Here is a 24,246-nt window from a genome sequence, read left to right on the forward strand (position 1 = left end):
TTCCCAATTGAAATGAATGGAGAAGCCCGAAAAAAAAAAAATTTCAACAGACATTTTCAACAATGAACTGCTCTGGCATACTTTAACCAAGAGACTTCATTTAAACTTTAAAACGTAGGTACTCTTGCCTTCTCTTCAGAGATTCACTTCACTTATCGACAACTTTTACCGTTTTTAAACTATGAAGCCTCAGAGTTGTGTAGGTTTTTACTCAAATTTCAGGGTTTATAATGGGTGTGTATTGCGCGGAATGTTTGTGCTAGAGTGGATGACATCATCAGCTAGAGTGAGGAGGGGAGAAGAAAGTTAGTCAAAAAACTGCACAGAAACTGCTCCCGTGGCCACAAATTTCACACGACAGACATAATTTATACATAGAAACGTAGGAAAATTTGTCTTCTCACTCAAATTCGTCTGCTAAAGCTGTAAGTCTTATAGTTTTGGCGTCAGACACAAAGATGCGCCAGCAACACCCACCCACAGCTCCATAGACTGCCATGTTAAAAAGGCAGGGAAATTTCTGGAGGAAAGCAGAAGTAACCTTTCTTTGAATCGCTTTGAATAGGTCACATTTCTTCATTTTACCCACAAATTACATATGTAGACGTTCAGGAAAGCCTCAAGATGCCCAAAGTTAAGTCGGTTCAATGATTGGAAATACGGTTTGGCCACAAGTCCTTCCTGTTCGAGGCGATATTTCAGCATTTTCTCTCTCTCTCCCCGTCTTCCAACTGACATTCTAACAGGAGCAGTTGACCCTGGTAGCCATGACAACCAGACCCCAACCAGCTTACACACGTTCACACACGCAGCTGCTGGGGACGAGAGGCGGGAAAAGAGCTCTCAGTGGAAAACATGATCTGCCAAAACATTAAAACGACTAGCCGCCCAGTGATTTAGCCGACGACTAGCCTTCCAGCATAGCGCATGTATGTTAGCAAGCTGGCGGAGCTAACGGAGCTAGCTAGCCGCTACCTTAACGCCGCGGACTCAACCGCGGAGTTAGCCTCGAGCTAACCGCTAGCTAACCGCTAGCTAACCGGGATTTAACCGCGGACCCGCGGGAGTTAAACACGAATTAGCCGCGGCAGTTAGCCGTGAGCTAACGCGGAGGCTAGTGGGGTTAGCCGCCGGCTAATTCGCCGCCTTGCTAGCGGGTGCTTATCACAGTAATAATGTTGAAGTTTTACAATTTAAAGGGAAGATATTTTTAAATTAAACTGTGTCAAACTGAAAAATATATTATTCCACCACATAAAGTAGGAAACATTTATGGCTTGCAACAACATTAATGACAGTATATATATATAATTGGAGTAATTTAATATAATATGATGTTTTTAATTAAATAAATAATGAGCTGTTGAACACTCATAAGAGTTATATTAAGTATGTTACATAACATTATTTGACATGTCTATTTGTCTGCCTATAGTTTTCCTCCAGCTGATCCAGACAGACTGCAGTGACGTCCAACATGAGACAAAGAGCTGGACTCACAGGACAATTTGAAGGTCTTCACTTCATCGCTGATTCCTTGTTACAGCCTGGATGTGTTAAGTTTAATATTGATGTTTTTCTAACTGTAAGACTGTGCCGTAAACTGTTAAACTATTGCTCAGGTAGGAGTAATGAGTTTTATTGTTAAAATTATTATGATTAACGAGCAAATTGTAATAATTGATCGTTAATCATAATAATTCACCTGTTCATATAGTCATAATATAATCCTGGTGGGGGTGTGACGATCCCTCCCACTCTCTTCCTTATTTGATGCTGGCTTTCAGGTGGAGCTGGGAGGGCTCTGCTGCCTGTACCTGCCCTTCAGTTTGTAGAAGGCGAAGCATAAAGGACGACCCTTCTCAGTGTCTCTCTCTCTCAGCCAGGCCTACTGCATCCTCCTCATCCTGTTTGGTTTGTTGTACCCTGCATGACATCAAACTCACACCCATCCAGTCAGAAGGAACCAGGCCTTAAATGACTATTTGAGTTGTGCTTTTTGTTATAGCTGCTGCTCATGGTAGTAAAGACATGCTACTTAGTAAAGACATTCGCGACGTAAGTCGCGAATACTTTCATACCTGTCTTGACCTGACCATTACTTTTTGTAGTCAAACATGAAATTATTTGCAACTTAAGTCGCAAATATTTTCACCAGGATTATATTATGACTATATGAACAGGTGATCATTAAAGCATCATAGCATCTTAGTATAATTGCATTGTAGCATCTTAGCATCGTAGCAACATAGTATCTTAGCTTTGTAGCATCTTAGTATCATAGCATCTTAGTATCTTAGCATCATAGCATTGTAGCATCTTGGCATAGTAGCATCATCATAGCATCGTAGCATCGTACTGTCACAGCAATATAGCATGGTATCGCAGACTGCTGCGGCCACTGCATCACTCTCGCGATTTCCCGCAGGGGAATTGTCTAATTCATTACTGTCTGGCTCCAAATAGCTCTTTAAAAAGCCTTCAATTGATTCAAAATGCCGCAGCAAGAGCATTTACAGGAATTAGCAAGAGAGATCATATTACTCCAGTTTTAGCTTCTCTTCACTGGCTCCCTTTAAAGTCTAGAATAGAATTTAAAATCCTCCTCCTTACATACAAGGCCCTTAAAGGCCTAGCTCCATCGTATCTTAAAGACCTTATTGTACCATATCATCCCAGCAGATCACTTCGGTCTGAAAGTGCAGGCCTACTTGTGGTTCCTAGAATTTCAAAAAGTAGAATGGGAGGTAGAGCTTTCAGCTATCAGGCTCCTCTCCTGTGGAACCAGCTCCCAGTTTGGGTTCGGGAGGCAGACACTCTCTCTATTTTTAAGGTCAGGCTTAAGACTTTCCTTTTTGATCAGGCTTATAGTTAGGGCTGGACTAAACCATCCCTTAGTTATGCTGCTATAGGCCTAGGCTGCTGGGGGACGATGCACCAAACACATGTCCTCCTTCTTTCTTCTCTCTCCTCTCTCGCATCCTCCTTCTTTCTTTTCTCTGGCACAGAGCTCTTGTCCTCTAATTTCCTATCTACTACTAGTCTTGTAATTCTGTGCTATTACTGTATAGCATGTTAACTGCTGTGTGTCCCTCCTCCTCTTCCTCCTCCTCCCCTTCAATGAATTGAACTGAATTAATAAATGACACTTTTTGGAAGAATTTAATGTGTCTACTCTCATTGATGCATGGCTTAAGGTACGTGGTTTTAAAGAGTTGCACAGTTGGTTTACACATTCAAGAAGAGCCCAAAGGAGTGTGTTATCAAATTTGGTGGGACGGTCTCGTCCAAAATACCAGGACTGATATTTTGTCCCAGTCCACTCCTGAATAAAAGTCAAATGTTTCAACATTATTCATGTATTGTTTATTAGTCTGAAAAAATAAAATGATTGACATGATTTTAATGTGAAGATGAAGTGACAACACATGAACCAAAGAGAAACTGGTCCTGTTCAAGCCAACAGAGATAAAGACATCAGGCTGTGAGCAACACACACATGATTTCCTGTAAATGGAGAGGGGAGGAGGAGTGAAAGTTAAAGTGTTCAGTCAGTTTGTTCAGACTCCATTTGAGACGACAGAGCAGAGGGAGGAAAACTGAAGCTGAAGCAGAGTGAGTGTTAACATTCTTCTTCTTCTTCTTCTTCGTGTGGACTGTAGAGGGAAGAAGAGTCAGAACTCAACACTTTGATTCAACCATTCACACAAACTTGTGATTGATCACTTGGAGTTCTGCTGCTTTTATTAAACTGCGTAGTGTGTGTTTCACTTCCTGTTCTCAGTCAGAGTCTCTGAACAGACTGGTCCAGTGTTTCCTTCCAGATTTCATGAGGTCCTGGTGTTGTTTGTTCTCATAAGGGGTTTTTATGATTTTTGTATGACAAGACCTTTAAAGGGGTGGACGACAGGGGGATTTGTTGGGTATTAAGGGGTTAGGTCCTGAACCTGTTATGTGACACTGAAAAACAGGAAGAAGCGCACTTCTTCTATCTTATCATAAATGGGGTTGTTTAATGCTTTGAACAGACTGGTCCAGTGTTCCCTACTGTCTAAATAAAAGCCTCTAATTATGATGCTGTCCCAACTATTAAAACTTTTTCTACAGTAGATGAAATGTCTGCACATAAAATCAGACGTGTTGCGTCTTTAAATGATGGTAATAACGTGGATATTGGCTTTAGTGACAAACAGCAGCAGCCTGTGCAGCACGTTACGTCTGGAGTCGTTTCCTCCAGGTTTTCACCAACTCTCTTTAAATAATTGTAAATCTCCATGGTCTAAAAAATCAAGAGCACAAACATCAGCTTTTAAAAAGTGGAGGTAACTTTTATTTTTATTAGTGAACAACACAAATAGCTTCACATGCTACGTGAATATTTCTGAGCCGTTTTCTCCGTCAGGTTAAATTCAGTTGGTTATGAGACCATGGTGGAGTAAATTAGACCCTGACGGGCCACCATAGTATTAACATTGTATGGGAAACCCTGTGTCTGTTCTAGGCCCATCATCCACTTCCATTGTTGTAATATTTAGATGCATTAGGTCAGAGGTCACAGGTAAATACCTTCCATCAAAGGAATACATTAGACTCAGATTTCATTTAGATTGATTTGAATTATCTTCATGCTTTTAGACATTTCTTAAATGTGAGGTCTTACATTTCATCAGGATGGTTTATAAAAGGTTTTAAAAGTCAGCAGGTGAAATCAGGTTTCTCTGAGTCCTCCTTGTATTCTGGTAACCAGGTTTCTGGTTGAATGAAGAAATCAGCTGACTAGAGAAGACTGACTGTAACTGAAGTTGATGTAAACTCACTGAGTGTTACTGGTTTACCTCTCAGACTGAGTGAAGTCCAGAAGATGGAGGAAGAGGAGGACGGAGCAGAGTCTACAGTATCCAGCTGTCCATCTATGAAGAGTGACTGGTCCAAACGATTAAATCCTCCAGACCTCAGAGAAGAACCTGGACCCTCAGACACAAAGTAAGAGACTGTTTCTACTGTAAACTGACCTGATGGAAGATGATGATGTTAGGATGAAGCAGAAATGTTCTGCTGAAAGATTTATAGTCATGATGCAGATGTTTTAGTGCAGGTAGGTAAGATCCTAGTCTGGGTTTTAGAACCAGGAAGTACTGATGGTATTTCTGTAGTAAAACACCTGAGAACCTCCATTTCAGAATGTCCACTCATCAATATTCAGATATATTTGTCCTAATGTTGAAGTCTGTGAAGATTTTCAATCTGCAAATGATTTTAGTGATGAAGAAATGTGTTGACAGAGAGAGGAAGAGGAGTCCTGTTTCTGTGGAGGAGCAGCTGTCCTGCTGTGCTTTGTGTCAGGACGTCCTGAAGGATCCAGTCTCTAGCAGCTGTGGACACTGGTTCTGCAGACAGTGCATCACCTCATACTGGGACCAGTCTGCTTCATCAGGAGACTCCTCCTGTCCCCAGTGTGGACCAAGATCCAGAAGAAGACCTGGACTGCAGACAGCCAGTCAGAGCAGCACTGTACAAAGTAAGACTGTACATCTGTCTGCTGATGGACTCTTTTCTGGAAACCTGTTGATTTAATCCAGACACATTGTTGTGTTCTACAGCATGGGGATTTAAGATCATTCTAAATATCATTGTAAATGAACTCCCAGTGAAATGTCACTGCATTGTTTCTGCTCCAGAGTAATAACAGCAGGACAGAGAGGAGTGAATGCTGTGTATTACAGACAGTCACACTGACTAACAGCCAGACAGCAGCCTGAGACACAACAAGAGAGAGACTCTGAACAACAGACCACATTAGCTTTCCTGCTAACGTCTCCTTCTTCTCTAACCTACACACATCTTGTCCTGCAGATCCACTTGTTGAACAAGAACCAAACAAACATCCACTGAGGAAAACTGCTCTGCTAACATCAGTTTGTAGCAGTAGATAGTGTGGCGACACACATTCGAGTGGGAGGGGTACTGTGGGTAGATGTAAATATCAACACAAGCCAGACAACGCCACCTTGGGAATTTCGCCCAAGGAAATAGTTCTTAGTGTTTGTACCAATCAAAAAGGCACTCAGGTTCGTTTCTCTTAACGAGCAGGAGACGTGGTTCCAGTTAAAATACACTTTATTACAAATTTTACTAAAACAATATCTATTTTAAAACACAGACTTAAGATTCAAGATTCAAGAGTTTTATTGTCATTGTATTTCTACAACGAAATTTTGGTGGCACTTAAAAAACAGAAGACAAAACAAAACAAAACGAGACAAAACAGCTTGGACACAGTATAATACAGTATAATAACAAGTAATTAAGTAAGTTAAACTAAGTTAAAATAAAGTACAAGTATAAAATAGAATATAAAATATAATTAAAAGTGTTGTAGAAATGTAAAAAGTGTCACAGTGGAAGGTGCATAGGTCGTAATTAAATAGTAACCAGAATTAAATAATGAAATAATGGAGGTAGCAGTTGTATCCAGTGTGTAAACAGTGTTATTGCACATTTGCACATTTTGGGGGTGGGGGGTTGATGAAGGCTACAGCTCTGGGAAAAAAGCTGTTTCTCAGCCTATTTGTCCTTGCTTTAAAAATCCTGTACCTCTTCCCCGATGGCAGTGGTACAAACAGTGAGTGTCCAGGGTGGCTGCTGTCCATGCAGATGGCTCGAGCTCTTCTCTGCATACGCTCAGCGTACACAGAGTCTAAGTCTGGGAGCTCAGCTCCCACAATCCTATGCGCCGCCTTCACCACCTGAGACAGATTCCTCTTCTCCTCTGCTGAGCAGCTGCTGTACCACACTGTGCAGCCCTGGCAGAGGATGCTCTCCACAGTGCTATTGTAGAAGTGTCTGAGCAGTCGAGGAGCCAGACCCGCCTTCTTCAGATTCCTCAGGAAGAACATCCTCTGCTGGGCCTTTTTCACAAGTTTGGAGGTATTCAGTGCCCATGTCAGATCCTTGGAGATGTGCGTGCCAAGGAATCTGACAGAGTCCGCCTGTTCCGCCTCCTCACCTCTGATGTGGAGTGGGGGTTGTGGCGCTCTCCTGGTCCTCCTGAAGTCTATGATGACCTCTTTTGTCTTGGTGGTGTTAAGGACCAGGTCGTTGTCTGAGCACCACTCCTCCAGGTGTTGGACCTCCTGCCTGTAACGAGTCTCATTGTTGTCAGCAATGAGGCCTACCACCGTAGTGTCGTCTGCAAATTTCACTATGGTGAGTCTCCGTAAACACCATCACACACCTACAGGTCTTGTCGGAGAATATCCTCAGCCTTATTTCGTCAATCTTGTTGACGAGTGACCAGCAGTTGGACAGGAGGAGACTCGGTAGCGCTGGTCGATGCGGGTTAGCTCTTAGCCTAGCCTGCAGGCCGCCTCTCTTGCCCCGCTTCTGACGCCATTGTCTGCGCCGCCTGCGGCGTCTCAGAGGTGGGATGAGGAAGGTTCCTCCGGGGTTCTCCGAGTGCTGGCGTCTGATCTCCGGTGTAATGTCAAGCGAGTCTGGTGTTTCAGAAGTGTATGACCAGTGCTGTTTCCCTAAGCAGAGTAGTTCAGCTCGACTATACTGTATGTGAGAGTGTGCAACGGCAGGGCTGGAGTTTACCAGTGGGGAGGCTAGGGGTACGAGGAGTGAAGGATCCCAGGAAAAGACAAAATGAAAACCCAAGGGTCACACAGCACACAGTAAGGGGACACCACCACCAGGACACCGGGGCCACCACCGTAAACTACCAGCACCTGCAAGGAGAGGGGAAAATGTTAAAAAGGGGTACACTCAAATCAACCAAAAATCCCAAAAGAATAAACCAATAAACAAAATAATCAATAATCATAAACAACTTAGGGGTGGCAGCAATCAAATTCAAACCCGCAGGCAGCTTAACAAACAAAACCTAAACTATTTCCAACTAAAGAAAAAAACAAACTTCAACTTGGTAAATCAAAATTAACAAAACTGAAACAAAATCAAGTCAAATAAACAAAAATTAAGGAGTTAACCCAACGCCGAAGCGAGCAATTTGGCAGGACGGCCAGAGGCCGAATCACAGCGGAGTAACAAAAAGATGAGCGGTGCGAAGCCGCGCAACTGAGGGTTGTTCCCGCACAGCCAAGTAAAACAACCCCGAAATAAAGCAGCAGCAAAGCAGCAGTGGTTGTAGCAGTATCCCACTGCTCACCAGTCAGTTTCTCCGATCAGGCAGCGTCAGATCACACACAGGAGAGAAGCGGAAGGCTTCATGCTCTGTATAGGGTAACCCCATGCGCTAATTGGTTAGTGGAGAGAGAGAGCCAAGCAGCACATTCACATTCACCTGCATGAGAGCCAGGGTGGGGCATCTCATCCTGCTACAATCGTGAAGCAGCTGATGAGTAGCAGCACTTTGAACAGCTTCAAAACTTCACATATATTGATAGAATATTTAATTAGTTTAGATTCCTCTAGTTTCATTTATTCTCTTTTGTTTTCCTACACTTCACATATCAGCTTTATTTTACTCTTCACTGATTTCTCTCCTCATAACTGAGCTTTGTTAATTACTGCTGAAGCAAATGAAACTCCTGCTGAGACCAACCAGTGGGAGGCTTTTATTGTGAAAGAGCCAGAGTATTTTTCATCTGATTATCAGTGTTTGGTTGGTGGTGGTATTAAAACCAAGAGATGAACATATTGTGCATCATTTTATTGGTAGCTCAGTCTTAAATATTACAACAAGGAAGGAACAACAACAGTGAGCTGTTAGATGAAGAGCTGCAGACAAGCTGCTGAAGCTCAACCTGCTGCCTCTGCTGTCAATCAAACACTAGCACAAGAAAAAAGAGCATTTCTAATGTTTCCTCCAAAAATGTTTCATTGTGAGAAGAAAAAACTCTTTACAACACATTTAAAGTCAGTTTTCTGTTCTTTGTGACTTCAAACAGGGATGAGTGTTTTCTTTCTGTCTCATGTTTGTTCTTCTTTCCAGCTGATGTTGGTCTGCAGGAGGTTTTAGATGAACATAAGATCAGTCTGAGGAGGAGATGTGAACGTGTGACTGAAGGAAGTGATGTAACAGGAAGTGGAACCTTCCTCAACAGGATCTACACTGAGCTCTACATCACAGAGGGACAGAGTGAAGAGGTTAATACCCAACATGAGGTGAAGCAGCTTGAGACAGCTTCCAAGATGAAGGCCCTCCATGACACTCCAATCAAGTGCCACGACATCTTTAAAGCCTCACCTGACCAACAGAGACACATCAGAGTGGTTCTGACCTACGGCGTCGCTGGTGTTGGAAAAACCTTCTCAGTGAAGAAGTTCACTCTGGACTGGGCAGAGGGTTTGGAAAACCAAGATGTCAGTGTGGTGATTGTGCTTTCGTTCAGGGAGCTGAACTTGATCAAAGATGAGCAGTACAGTCTTCTCAGGCTGCTCCATGTTTTCCATCCAACATTACAGAAGGTCACAGCAGAGGAGCTGGCTGTCTGTAAACTTTTGTTCATCTTTGACGGCCTGGATGAAAGCAGACTTTCATTGGACTTCAACAACAGTGAGGTTGTGTCTGATGTCACACAGAAGGCATCAGTCAACGTGCTGCTGACAAACCTCATCAAGGGGAAACTGCTTCCCTCGGCTCTGGTCTGGATCACTTCCCGACCTGCAGCAGCCAATCAGATCCCTCCTACATGTGTTGACAGGGTAACAGAAGTACGAGGCTTCACTGACGCCCAGAAGGAGGAGTACTTCAGGAGGAGGTTCAGTGATGAAGAGCTGTCCAGCAGAATCATCTCCCATATCAAGACATCCAGGAGCCTCCACATCCTGTGTGGAGTCCCAGTCTTCTGCTGGATCACTGCTACAGTTCTGGAGCACATGTTGACTACAGAGCAGAGAGGAGAGCTGCCCAAGACCCTGACTGACATGTACTCACACTTTGTGATGGTTCAGACAAAGAGGAAGAAGAACAAATACCATGAGGAACATGAAACGAGTCCACAGGATCTGATGGAGGCTGACAGGGAACTTCTTCTGAAGCTGGGGAGGCTGGCGTTTGAACATCTGGAGAAAGGAAACATCATGTTCTACCAAGAAGATCTGGAGCTCTGTGGTCTTGATGTGACAGAGGCCTTAGTGTACGCAGGAGTTTGTACAGAGATCTTCAAAAGAGAGAGTGTGATCTTCCAGAAATCAGTCTACTGCTTTGTCCATCTGAGCGTTCAGGAGTTTCTGGCTGCAGTCTACATGTTCCACTGTTACAACAAGAAGACAAAGGTGCTGGAGGACTTCCTGAAGAAAGAATACCAAGAGAAGAAATCTAACTTGTCTTTTCTCCAGAAAATTTCTAAACCCCTTAAAAAGGATCCCATCTGTGTCTCATCTCTGGATGACTTCCTGTATGGAGCCATGGAGAAATCCCTGCTCAGTAAAAATGGTCACCTGGACCTGTTTGTTCGCTTCCTTCATGGCCTCTCTCTGGAGTCCAACCAAAGACTCTTAGGAGGTCTCCTGGGTCAAACGGTGAACAGTAAAGAAATCATCCAGAGAGCCATCAACAAGCTGAAGGAGATGAACACTGATGAAATCTCTCCTGACAGAAGCATCAACATCTTCCACTGTCTGATGGAGATGAACGACCTCTCAGTTCATCAGGAGATCAAAGAGTTCCTGAAGTCAAAGAACAGATCAAAGGAGAAACTCTCTGAGATCCACTGCTCAGCTCTGGCCTACATGCTGCAGATGTCAGAGGAGGTTCTGGATGAGTTGAACGTGAATCAGTACAACACATCAGAGGAGGGACGACGGAGACTGATCCCAGCTGTGAGGAACTGCAGGAAGGCTCGGTGAGTCCTGATGTGATCATTAACAGAATCAATCAGTGGAGATTCGTAGTTTAGTTCTTCACATATACACAGGATTACATTATTGTCATTATTCTTAGTTTTACCTCAAACGTTATACATCAGTTGAGTTGATTTCTGAAGCTGTTTAAAACACTGTGAGTATAAAAATGTAGATTATTTTAGTTGGTTGTGATGTTTGTTATTATCTATTATGTATTTGTAATAATTGTTAGATTCTATATTCTTTTTAACCATTTCTTTATCTTCCTTTGTGTGATGGAGGCTTCATGTAACCCTGATAAAACTAATGAAGGAGGTTGTGCTGGAGGTTTTTGAGACACACAACATTTTATAGTTTGTTTTATTCAGTAAGTTTAGTGGTTTAAAACCAGATCTGCATCATTTTCTAAAGATTACTGAAGTCATTGTGACCATGGAGGATGCTGGGGGATCCCTCAGTGCTTTTATTGAAATGACATGGAACAAAATGACCACACTCAAATTACAAGTGTCACTTTATTAGAGGTATATTTTTACATTATTTGTCCCAAGATGTTTTCTACATGACATTCTATGTAGGATGAACCAGTTTAGTTCTGTTTGTAATCGGTCTTCATTTTCTTTTAGATCTCCTTCAGGCTGTAAGCTCATCATACAAAAACACAAATATTAGCATTCAGTTGTAATGCATCACCTCTTAAAGAGAAACTTCATATTCACTCAAGCATCAGTCAGATATCCTGGGTTCAGTTAACACACTGTGTTTGTATAAAAAGTGGATTGTCAATTGTTTAGTTTCATTTCTGCAGTGTTTGGCAGCAGTCATCAGATTTTTCCTGCGTATGGACGTGAACAGTCGTAGCTGACAGTAGTAGGTAGCAAAGAGAGATCATCTCTCCAACTGGAACTGTTCACTGAGTTCAACTCATTCTAAATGTTCAAAGTGAAGAAATGTTTTCATCAACCAGATGTCTTCATTCTGACTGTGTGGATCAAATCACACTGACAGACTGTGGACAGTATGGAAGCCTAAATGTAACTCCATTTTCCCTCCATCTACAAGATGAAAGCAGAACAGAGATTGTCATTAAAAGTCTGCAGCTATGAGAGAGACTGAAGAGAGTCATTGTGTCATGTCAAACACAGTAAGATGAGATGAGCTGAACCACAGATGTTCATCAGATGATCACCTCACTCTGTTTCATACTCATTCAGTCTGGATCTAGAATGTAAATGATCTGATTTTATAACAGATTTTATATGTTTTCTAATCACAGACTTACTGAATGTGGACTCTCAGAGACTCACTGTGAAGTTGTGGCCTCAGCTCTGAAGTCCAACCCTTCCTATCTGAAACATCTGCACCTGAGTTATAATAACCTGAAGGATTCAGCAGTGAAGCATCTGTCTGCTGGACTGGAGAGTCCAAACTGTAGACTGGAGACTCTGAGGTCAGTTCACTGACTGGAGCTGTTGTAGGTTTTCTTTATTTATTCAATTCAAATCATTGACTGATGTGTCAAATGTTCTTTAGTTGATAAATGTTCAGTATTTCCATGAGCACAAATGCTCCATCAGTCAGTGAAGATGAAGTCAGTACTGATGAGGCTGTAGAGTGTGTGAGGATGTGAATGAGGCTGTTGAAGATCTGATGATAGCAGATAAAAACAGGCTGCAGAGAGTCTGAGAGAGAGACAGGTCAGAGAAAATATATAAAAACATAGGAATTTTTGTTGGCTTTCAGATGGTGTGGGTCTGATTTGTGAGGGACGTACGGTTTGGACTGTAGGCTCGTCCGAGCGAGGAGTGCTTTTTGAATTTTTTCCCCATGTGTGTGTATGTGGAATTTGAGACCCATTTTTTGTCAAAAATCAATTTGCCTCCTCGCCTTTCTCAATCGACCGACTTTAATAAGCCATGGGCTACACCCTAACTTGCTACAAGTACGATTAACGATAAAATACCCCTCAGCGAGAGCAGGGGCGGAAGATGACTCAGTTTGGACTGACACGGCTTTTGACCCAGGAATGAATTTGACACCGAGTAGGCAAGGCACGTTACTGGAAGCTACTAGTTCAGATGGAGATGGAAAGAAGCAGCAGGTTTGTGTATGTGGCTGGCAAAAGATAACAACAGTAAAGGGCCTCAGAATCCACCAAGGGAGGAAAAAGTGTTTGGCAGAGGGAACACAGGGACCCCGCATTGATAGCTACTTCTTAAGAAGTGCGTTAAGTCAGTCGGTTGAAGTCCAGTGACAGGAGTTAACCCACAGTTCGCAGGACATCAGCACCCCTAATGTTGAGGCAGGTGCAAGCACTGAGGCAGACAGAGAGGCCAGCCAGCCAAAAAGGGAGAAAATTAGCGGTCAGAAAGCAAGGATCAAATGGCCAGGTGCATCAGATATTAGGCAGTGGGAGGACATCAATAGCGATTTGGTTAGTGTACTAGGTAGACTTAAAGGGACGGCGGAGAGTAAGTTGGAGAAAATGGGAGATCTTATTTATGGTTATGGTAAGGACAGATTTGGTGTGGCTGAGAAACAGAAGAAACAAGAGGGACAGGTGGTTAGATCGAGGCGTCAGCAAGAGATCGATAGGCTCGTACAGGAGAGGAGACTCCTAAAGAAGCAGTGGAGGAAAGCTACAGTTGAAGAGAAGGAAGGTATTGATTGTTTACAGGCAGATGTTAGGAAGCGATTGGCAGCATTAAGAAGGGCGGAGAACATTAGGAAAAATAGGAAAAGGAAAGAGCGAGCTAGATTAGCATTTTATAAGGACCCATTTAGGTTTGTGAAGTCACTATTTAGTAAGGAAAAGAATGGTAGCCTCACGGTACCAAAAGAGAAGCTTGAGGAGTACTTGGAGGAGGTGCATAAAGATACGGACAGGTTTAGAAAGTTGGCACTACCCTCTGATATTCCACCTATTGGTGAAATAGTTAGCCAGTGTGATGATAGCCCACTAAGGTGGAAAGAGGTTCAAGAAGTGGTAAGACGTGCAAGAGCCTCTTCAGCCCCGGGACCTAATGGGGTCCCCTACCGGCTGTATAAGAGTGCACCAGATGTGTTGAGGTTCCTGTGGAAATTGATGAAAGTAGTATGGAAGAAACAGGTTATTCCCAAGGCATGGCGCAGGGCAGGGGGGATTTTTATTCCCAAAGAGAGGGACTCATTGGAAATAAGCCAGTTTAGACCAATTAGTCTACTTAATGTTGAGGGGAAGATTTTCTTCAGTGTTGTGGCACAGAGGTTGTCCAGTTACTTGGTGAAAAACAGACTAGTTGATACGTCGGTGCAAAAGGCTGGGATCCCCGGCTTCTCTGGATGCTTAGAGCACACCAGTATGATTTGGCACCAAATTCAGTTAGCAAAGCAAGAGAAGAGAGACCTGCATGTTGTATTCTTAGACCTGGCTAATGCTTTTGGGTCAGTGCCGCATAGTTTGTTATGGGAAGCATTTGACTTCTTTAGAGTTCCAGGTAGTATAAAAAACTTAGTCAAAGCCTACTTTTTAGACATTCAACTCTGCTTTACCACAGCAGAGTACTCTACAGCATGGCAGCAGCTGGAGGTAGGCATTATGGCAGGGTGTACAATCTCTCCACTAGCCTTTACAATGGCAATGGAGGTCATTATTAGGGCTTCCAAATGGGTGGTAGGTGGAGAAAGGCTGCAAGGAGGGCTTCGCCTCCCCCCAATCAGGGCCTACATGGACGACATGACGACAGCAACGTCAACCGCTCCATGTACCAGAAGATTGCTGGATAAGCTAAATAGCAACCTGCAGTGGGCTAGGATGAAAGTGAAGCCTAGTAAATCTAGGAGTATTTCTATTGTTAAAGGAAAGGTAGTAGATAAGAAGTTTGTTATAAATGATGAGGTGGTTCCCACAGTGCTAGAGAAGCCAGTGAAGAGCTTGGGAAGATGGTATGATGCAAGTCTTAGTGATAAGGCGCAGTTTGAAGGGTTGAGGCAGGAAATGATTCAAGGCATTTCAAGCATAGACCGGTCGGGGCTAACAGGGAAGTTAAAATTGTGGTGCTGGCAATTTGGTTTACTGCCTCGGCTAATGTGGCCGCTGACGGTGTATGAGGTTGCCCTTTCAAAGGTAGAAAAGTTAGAAAGAATTATTAATTCATTTATCAGAAAGTGGCTTGGTGTCCCACGCTGCTTAAGTGACACAGCCTTGTATGGGAAAGGTATTCTGGAGCTCCCAGTTACCAGCTTAACAGAGGAGTTTAAGTGTGCTAAAGTTAGACTGGAAATGACTCTTACTCAGTCAAAGGATCCAGTGGTTAGGAGTGTAGCGCCTACTGTTAAGACAGGGAGGAAGTGGAAGGCAAAAGAGGCAGTGCAGCAAGCACAGGCAGCTCTTAAACATAGGGATATCATAGGTCATGTACAGCAAGGGCGTGGAGGCCTAGGGCTGTGTGCAGGGAAACCTCTGTGGAGCAAGGCATCAGCAGTGGAAAGGAGAAAGATGGTAGTGGAAGAAGTACAGAAGCAAGAGGAAGCAGTTAGATGCTCTAAGGCAGTGTCGCAGGCTAAGCAGGGTCAGTGGGTGAACTGGGAGAATGTGGAGAAAAGGAAGTTGAAGTGGAGAGAGCTTTGGAGCATGGAGGCTAGCAGGATTAGATTTATGTTAGGGGCTACTTATGATGTGCTGCCAACTCCCCAGAACCTAAACCAATGGGTAGGTGAGGATAATGCCTGTCCACTGTGCACTTGTGTCTGCACGCTTAGACATATTCTGACAGGTTGTAAGGTTAGTCTTTCCCAAGGACGTTACACCTGGCGTCACAACCAGGTACTGAAATGTTTAGCAGCTGCAATTGAGGAAAAACAGGTGAATTTAAATTCCATGGCCGTTAACAGAGAGAATAGATGTATTAAGTTTGTACGGGAGGGAGAAAAGGCTAGACCAGCAGGCATCAGGCATAACACGGGACAGCTAAGAGTAGGAGGAGCCTGGCAGATGAGAGCGGATTTAAATGGACAACTGGTTATTCCAGCTGAGATAGTTAGCACTCGACTACGGCCAGATCTGCTGTTGTGGTCTGAGCCAGAGAAAGTAGTGTATTTCATAGAGCTGACTGTCCCGTGGGAAGATAGAGTCGAGGAGTCTAATGAGCGAAAAAGAGCTAAGTATGCAGAGTTAGCAGCAGATGCAGAGCAGAATGGATGGAAGGCTTATGTCCGCCCGGTAGAAGTGGGTTGCCGTGGATTTGTGGCAAAGTCGTGATTGCTCTGCTGAGTGAGCTGGGCATACGGGGAAGGAGCCAGAGGACTGCGGTTAGCAAAATGTCCCGGGCAGCAGAGAGAGCGAGCGACTGGTTATGGGTGCGCAGGAAGCATGCTAGCTGGGGAACTAGCTAAGGTAAGGAAGGCCGCATGTAGGCCTCGATTTGTTTGTTACGCGATTTGTTTGTTACGCGATTTGTTTGTTACGTGTTTTCGGCCCGCAGCAACGGGGCGAATCGCGGTAGATTTGTTTGTTTGGCTCGTGGTTCAGTCCGCATCAACGGGGCGAATCATGGTAGATTTGTTTGTTTGTTACGTGGTTATTAGTTACTATATTAGCTGTTGATAGACATTGAATGGTGAGGGAAACAGGGTTGTGCAGTGGCGGTGTGGAGGGGGGTGACTCCAGGACGCTGGAAATCACTGTTAAGCCTTCTCGAGGTGTCGTGGGCCTAACTTAACGAAACATCGGTGAAGGGAGGTGCCCACTTGAAAACCCCAATGACATGCTGCATACTGCTGTTGTCTTCTTGTTACATGGTAGCTATGGTTAGCTGCTGAGCGGGCCATACAAGCCAGCAGCTTTTACTTAGTTTATGTTTTACAGTGTCTGAACTATGCTGCTCAATGGGCTTACAAGCCAGCAGCTTTTACTTAGTTTATGTAGATTATAGGTTAATTGTCATATTATATGACCATAGGTTTGGTAGGGTCTCTTAGCTGAACAGGGCCTCTAAATGTGTTTTGCCTGGGATTTTGGCACAAGGGATTATAACATCTTATCCTGTGTATTACTGAATCGACCGAGGCCGCAATTTTCACAGTGTGTGCGTGAAAAAAACACAAAATCGTAGAGGACAAGCGGCTGACGCTCTCAATGTGTTCGTTTTCCCGATAGGACTTGTAGTTTTTGATTTATGAGCATTGGTTGGGACCCCTAATCCTAGGGTCCAGTTTTTTTGGACCTCCCTCTCACTCAGTCAGAGGTGAGAGGCAGAAGGAGACTCCAAACAGCAGCTGGCCCTGGTGGCCATGACAACCGGACCCTAACGAGCTTACACACGCAGCAGGGTTATGGGACCTATCTTTCGAAAAAATATGAACAGCAGTCTATGGCGAAAGATAAATTATTTTCTGGTCCCGATCGACTTGTGCCTTGGATTATACATATGTTGTTTTTCAGAATAAAAAATGATTTTACATGTCAAGAATGTCACAGTTTGTCGCAAGATAGTTCAGTAAAACGCTATGGAAAATACGTAATTAAAAGAACTACAAGTTCCGCATGCTGGCGCGTACAGAACCGACCAAAACTCCCTTCGTGTAACTACAGCTCTCGACATGACCCGATTTATAATGATTTTCACCTCGTTTGATGCTTCTGCCTTCGTCCTGGAAGAAGACGGTAAAGCTCAAAGGAGACAGCCATAGTTCTCTAGTTACGTACATTGTTCGAGACGAGAGATGTAGTTCACTAAGCGATCTCATACAAAACCTAATGTTGTTCAGCTTATTTACGTCAAATAATTTATCTCTTGACGTGAAAAATTATCTTTTAAATTCACACACATCATATGTGAAATTCATGCCACAATTCGATCGGGACCAAAAAATAATTATGATCTCTCCATAGACTGCCGTTCATATTTTTTCGAAAGATAGGGAGGCTGAAACTGAACCTGACCCCAATGCCCCCCCCCCCCCCCCCCCCCTCCCCCCCTTAGGCTAGCCTTCCTATATAGCTCCGGAATGTTAGCGACCCCGGGGGGTTGGCCGTGGCGGCCCAACACGGACGCTAGCCGTGGGCTATCCCGCGGTGCTAGCTGCAAGCTAACACGCTGAATTTAATTTATTTTTATATAAAACTTTATTGTTCCTCAAACTGAAGACAACATCTGTATAATGTTGATAGCTTCATTCCTAGTCAACACACACAGATGAGGTCATGTGTTCAGATGCAGGTGTTTGAGGTGTGTTTAGTGTCTGAGCTTCCTGCTGTTTCATCATCATTCAGTCACATTTCATTTGGAGTGAAACCTGCTGTGATCCATGTATCAGTCCATTCTCTTGACATGATGAAGATCCACAATAACACAAGGACAAAGTCAGTCAAACATGTCTGAGTAGATTTAATCCATATTTTTTATTCTTTATTCAGATTGTGTTAGTGCAGTTTGTCAGAGATCAGCTGTGATTCTCTGGGACCAGCTCTGAAGTCCAACCCCTCCCATATGAAATATCTGGAACTGAGTGGAAACAGTCTGAGGGATTCAGGAGTGAAGCAGCTGTGTGGTTTTCTGGAGAGTCCAGACTGTAGACTGGAGACTCTGGGGTCAGTTCACTGTCTGTTACTGTTGTAGATCTGATATGTTTAATCACAAACTAAATCTAATCCATGTTCATCCAGAACTTTCCTCCATGTCCTTTAGTTTAAGATGAGTGTTTGTATCAGAAACTGTAGAAAATGTCCACTATTAGTTGTTAAAGTCAATGAAGCTTCAAGGCTGTTAGGACACAGTAATGTTGAGCTGCACATTTAAAACCTGAACACATCTGATTGAATTATTAATGATTTAATCTACATCTTTTATTCTTTATTCAGATTGTGGGGCTGCAGTTTATCAGAGATCAGCTGTGATTCTCTGGTCTCAGCCCTGAAGTCCAACCCCTCCCATCTGAAACATCTGGACCTAAGTAACAACAACCTGAAGGATTCAGATGTGAAGCAGCTTCTTGATCTTAAGGAGAGTCCAGACTATAAACTGGAGACTCTGGGGTGAGTAGAGGGTTCCAGTCAGTCCATGCTGCTTTCATCAGTATTGTCCTAAACACAGTTAGTATCAAAGATCCAGTGTTTCCTGTAAACCTGCAGCTTCTCAGTGAAGCTGTGAGAGGAGAATGGAGACAGGCTTCAGGATTGGACAGAAAGACAGAGAGAGAGACAACAGTCAGCCAATCAGATGAGCCAGAAGCTTGTTGTGATCATGTGTTTGAGTTGATGTGAAGACGACTGTTGTTGTTGTTGTGTTGATGTGTCCAGGAACTAAAGCTGGATTCCAGCTGACAGCCTTCCAAGATGTATAGAGACAGTGGTGGTCATTCATCAAATCTGATCAACAACTGATCACAGCTCTGAGATCAGTCTGACCGAAGCCTGCACATCACAGAACCAGCATTACATTTAGTAACCATGTGCTCTTTCTACAGAGCAGAACCTCTGCTGAGGTCCAGTCATCACATTTGTATATATTTGCTCCAGTGCTGCTCTGAACAGGACTGAAGTCCCTGCTGCTCTTTATACTGGATGAGCTGCATCACTGACTGACAGCTGATGAAGGGAGACTCTGGAAACACTCATTTATCTCCTCTCTTCTTTCTTCTTCTCTCTACAGATGGTGATGATCTTTGTGAAGAGGACAGTGTGTGAGCTGAGAGAGGATGAGCTGTGTCCTGATGATCCAGAGAGGTTGAAGCAGCAGCAGCTTGTGTGTAGAGAGACTCTGACTGCAGATAAATGCTGCAGAATAAACCACATGTTCAGCAGAAACATGAGCTAAAACACACACATTCTACTCACAGTGATGCAGCCAGTGTTCAGTTTCACTCACTCAGCATATAGATGTGTTTCTGTTTCTTCTCTTTGCTTTATGGACTCCACTGAGTCAACATTGGTATCTAAAACTTTTTGGACTTTTCTCTGATATTTCCTGACACTGTTGGAGCTTCTGTTCAGTTCCAGTGGGTGTGTGTATATGCTGGATGCTGGAATAGAATCATGAGAACATCTGAGCTAACTCTGGATCTCATCCTGTTTTAAAAAGTGAAGGCCACCAGACGGTGCTGTTTATCATCCACTCTGGGAATCTCTTCATCTCCTCTTTCCACAAATAAAGTCAGTTCAGTTTGAACAAGATGATCAGTTCCACTCTCCTAATATCAGCCTATCTGACATCTGCATGACTTTAATAGGATATTAACATGAGATGCTATTAACTGAATATTATGCACAATTGTAGAAAGTTCTGAGGGGTGCACATTAATCCTGTGACTTCAGTGAGGAACTCTTTTATGAAGTCACCATCTGAGAAAGATTTCCATGTGGGCCAATGAGTTAAGGACCTCAGAACTGGCTGTTCCTGTTCATTTCCCTGTGTTTTGTTAGCATGGATAAAAGCAGTTGTAGAGCTTCAGACCGGCTGCCGTTTGCTGAACTTCCTCCTCTGGTTGGGCTCCAGTGTAGCTCTGACGTTTGGTTTCATGGTGTCGTCGTATATTCTACTCTTTCATCACATCAATCAGACACACTTCCCCTCGTTCTCTGGGAACAAACGCGTCTGAAATCTAGTTGTACTATTTTTAAAAGTCTTCTTTGATCCATCTTGTTTTGTGGAGAAGAAGCTGCAGCGTTCAAGACTCTAGCGCCACCTACTGTTAAACTAATTAGTACAATACAGTCAAGTGCAGGTTCCATGTGTGGGCCATGTTCCATTCTATGTTTAGAATTAGCTGGGGGCTGATTAAAAATGTTTGGACCCCCCTGGTTTAAATAATCCTCTTCTTCAGATGGCCAGAGAAAGGCTCCACATTAAAAAGCTGATATCAAACATGTTTTAGATCCTCAGCTTTTTGTTCTGTTCAAAGATTAAATCCTCATCAATATTCTGCGTGGTGACTGTACAGTAAATGAATTCTTCTTGTAAAAATCAGGTTAGATCAAGTTGACCTTCATCAACCTCTGCTCCAGTTGTTTGTGGCCACGTGGGAAAGTCCACAGAGCAAAACGTGAGAAGATCCGACTGTGGGACAAACTTGTGAATAAACCTGAACAGTGGCACAGATCTTTAACTGTGTGTGGACGGTCGTGGATCAGTCAAGTAAAATCCTTATTCTGCACAAAGAGAGATGGGCTGTTCATGTCTGCTGTAAACCTAAATGAAAAGAATAAAGTGTGATGAAAGCAGCTGCAGAGTGAGGTCTGTTTGAACAGGAAGATTCAGGCACATCAGGCTGTTTCCATGAAAGCAAAGTTTATTAGGATTCATGGAAGACATGAGGTGAAAAAGGAGGGAAGCTGGTAGATGAACTCAGAAAGAGAACGACTGCATATCCAGATATATACACAGAGAATGAACTGGGAAACACAGGTGGAACTAATGAGGGTGGAGAAAAGAGTCACAAGGCAGGAAAAGAAAGGTAGCAACACTTTGAAAGGTTAACAGGAAGTAGAGCCAAAGAAAAGCCAAAGTGGAGTCTTAAAGCCAGCGTCATGGTTCTTTCATTGGTTTCTCCTTGTGGCTCCGCCCTGATTAGTCTCACCTGTGTCTGGTCACCCCTCTGCCCACTTATGTGTACAGTCCCTGACAAAAGTCTTGTCACTTATCCATTTTGTAGAAACAACAGTTTATAACCTGACTTTTAATTAATCCATTGGTTTTAGAAATGGCTCATATGAAAGCTAAAACCCTCCCAAATTATGTTTGATATACTAAAATAAATTTGCTTCACTGAAGAAAGATTGATCATTTAATGAACACAGAAAGGTCAGATTTTGGCAAGACAAAAGTTTTGTCGCCTACAGAAAGTAATGTGAAAATTGAACAAATCATTTACTTCAAATACAAAAATATGATGCATAACATCAGTGAATGAAGTACTGGTGCTGTGAGATCCATATTTAATATCTTGTATGACTTCCATGAGCTTGAAGGACTGCATCCATGCGGTTCGACAATGATTCATACAATTTATTGATGAAGTCATCAGGAATAGCAAAGAAAGCAGTCTTACATGCCTCCCAGAGTTCATCAAGATGCTTTGGTTTCGTCTTCCATGCTTCCTCTTTCATTCTTCCCCAGACATGCTCAATGATGTTCATGTCTGGTGACTGGGCTGGCCAGTCCTGGAGCACCTTGATCTTCTTCACCTTGAGGAACTTTGATTTAGAGATGGAAGTATGCGATGGAGCACCATCCTGCTGCAAAATTTGACCCCTTTTATGGTTGGGAATGTAAGAGGTAGCTAATATTTCTTGATATTTTACGCTATTGATATTGCCTTCCACCCTGCAAATCTCTCGCACACCCCCATACTGGATGTAACCCCAGACCATGATTTTTCCGCCACCAAATTTAACTGTTTTCTGGGTGAATCTCGGATCCATGCGAGCTCCAGTAGGTCTCCTGCAATATTTGCGGCGGCTGTGATGTAATTCAACCGAAGATTCATCTGAGAAATCCACCTTCTGCCACTTTTCCAGCGTCCATCCTTTTAGCAGGCTGTGGGCCTTGGCAAATGCCACACGTTTTTTTAATTGCCTTTTGTTTAGTGCTGGTTTCTGGGCACTGATTCTACCATGGAGGCCATTTCGAGACAGGATTCTACAAACTGTTCTGGTTGACACGGGGACTTGAGGTGACAAGGCCTGGTGGAGCTCTGCTGCAGTGGAAAAGGGGCTGGCCTTGGATTTTCGAGCCAACAAACGGGCCTCCCGAGCAGTTGTCTTGCGGGGTCTGCCGGACCTGGGCTTGTCAAAAACATCTCCAGTCTCTTCAAATCTTTTTCTTATTCTTTGAGGCTGTAATCTAGGATTGGGTGCATCATATGACAATCGACAAGACTTTTGTCTTTGCAAAAACTGACTCAGTGGGCTTTACCAAGCTGTGAACGTTAGAATGCTTTTCAGCAGTTTTGTTTGGCACCAAAACATTATTTCAAAAGCTGTTGGGATTGTAAGTAGCCATTGCTTGTAAAACAAATTGATAATACATATATTTGAGGGGCACTTAGGGTCAACTTGTACCCAAGCGACAAGACTTTTGTCTTGCCAAAATCTGACCTTTCTGTGTTCATTAAATGATCAATCTTTCTTCAGTGAAGCAAATTTATTTTAGCATATCAAACAAAATTTGGGAGGGTTTTAGCTTTCATATGAGCCATTTCTAAAACCAATGGATTAATTAAAAGTCAGGTTATAAACTGTTGTTTCTACAAAATGGATAAGTGACAAGACTTTTGTCAGGGACTGTATATATAGCCCTGCCTTTCCCTTTGTTCTCTGTCCACCCTCCTGTCTTCATGTCTCCTAGTGGTTTTGTCTGGTCACGTTTGGATTACCTGCCATCTCTGCAGCGCCTTCTGTTTTCTCTTGTTTTCATTAAATCCATTTTGTGCCAACTCCTGCCTCAGCCCGCTCTGTCCTGCACTTGGGTCCTACCCCACTACCTGCAAACCTTTGACACTGATAAATGCTCAACAATCATCAGAGCACTCTGCTCAGTAAGAGGCACGTTTACTTCAGATATCTCCACCGTGTTTGTTCTTCTGTATTTTAGATCATTTCTAGGAATCAATCTGACATCTTAGAGGAGAACATGCAAATATCAGCTTTATTTCTGCCTTAGATGTTGATGCTTTATGGAGCGCTGTTTCCACATTTGTGTGTAGATGACACTAAAAGGTCAAAGGTGTGTTAACAGGTCCAGTTTGGTGCTGGTTTTACTTTTTCTTCATGTGGCCAATGAGGCGCTACACTATATTAGGCAGGTGGTCATAATGTTATGGCTGATGGATGGGTGTATATACATTTCTACGCAATGAAAAGATGAGGTAAAATGTGTAAAGATGATGTAGAGTATCTAAGTATAGATGTAGACTAGTATCAAAGCTAGAATGGTGATGAGATATATTGTGTGTATGTGTAGATCTATGGTTTGGATGTTGTCTTATTATCAGGTCATTATGATAACTGGCTAAACAGTTTGTGGACTGGTTGATTGAAGCAGCTTCTTCTGTTGACCTACTGTAATATGAATGAGCAGAGAGGAGGGAATCTTCTGGTCAGTCTCTGGCCTGAACGTAGAACATGAAGCTACATGCACGTGTGCCTGCACATCAGCGAGCGCTGCAGTGTCCAGACCTGTCCATCAGGAGGAGCTCTGGCTCCAGCGCTCCACACCGGACCTCTCTGAGCCCTGACACAGTAAGGGCTGCTTCTGGTGCTTAGTGGGAGGATTTCATCCAGCTCACATTCCTTCTTTTGGGAGACACACATGGGCAGAATGTCCCTGAATATGAGACATTTGTCCTCCTGACTGATTCCATTCATGCACATTAAAACTCCTCCTCCTCCTCCTCTCTCATGCATCCCTTCAGCCTCCTCCTGCCTCCTTCTCTGCCACCTCCTTTTTGTGCAGGATT

The 24,246-nt window shown here is 43.3% G+C and overlaps 1 protein-coding gene across 2 annotated transcripts; it reads left to right on the top strand.

Annotated features, from left to right (window-relative positions):
- The first annotated feature begins 3,330 nt into the window (after positions 1 to 3,330).
- On the top strand, positions 3,331 to 24,246 carry LOC311488469 (NLR family CARD domain-containing protein 3-like). 2 transcript variants are annotated; one of them, XM_084545195.1, is made up of 8 exons: positions 3,331 to 3,615; positions 4,843 to 4,983; positions 5,283 to 5,518; positions 8,957 to 10,811; positions 12,089 to 12,243; positions 18,361 to 18,382; positions 18,653 to 18,826; positions 19,443 to 24,246. In XM_084545195.1, the coding sequence occupies exons 2-8, from the start codon at positions 4,862 to 4,864 to the stop codon at positions 19,447 to 19,449; spliced, it is 2,571 nt and encodes an 856-aa protein (XP_084401321.1). In that variant the 5' UTR covers positions 3,331 to 3,615; positions 4,843 to 4,861; the 3' UTR covers positions 19,450 to 24,246. The 2 variants fall into 2 exon arrangements, with proteins under 2 accessions (XP_084401321.1, XP_084401320.1); XM_084545194.1 differs by lacking the exons at positions 18,361 to 18,382; positions 18,653 to 18,826; positions 19,443 to 24,246 and adding an exon at positions 18,209 to 18,338 and having other exon boundaries at positions 12,089 to 12,262.

Source organism: Chelon labrosus (assembly GCF_963514085.1).
Source record: "Chelon labrosus genome assembly, chromosome: 5".
NCBI lineage: Eukaryota > Metazoa > Chordata > Actinopteri > Mugiliformes > Mugilidae > Chelon > Chelon labrosus.

Coding starts and splice junctions, on each gene's coding strand:
- LOC311488469 (XM_084545195.1), top strand. CDS start 4,862: ATGGAGGAAGAGGAGGACGGAGCAGAGTCTACAGTATCCAGCTGTCCA. Junction 5,519..8,956: donor TCAGAGCAGCACTGTACAAA/GTAAGACTGTAC, acceptor TCTTCTTTCCAG/CTGATGTTGGTCTGCAGGAG. Junction 12,244..18,360: donor TGGACTGGAGAGTCCAAACT/GTAGACTGGAGA, acceptor TGGAGAGTCCAG/ACTGTAGACTGGAGACTCTG.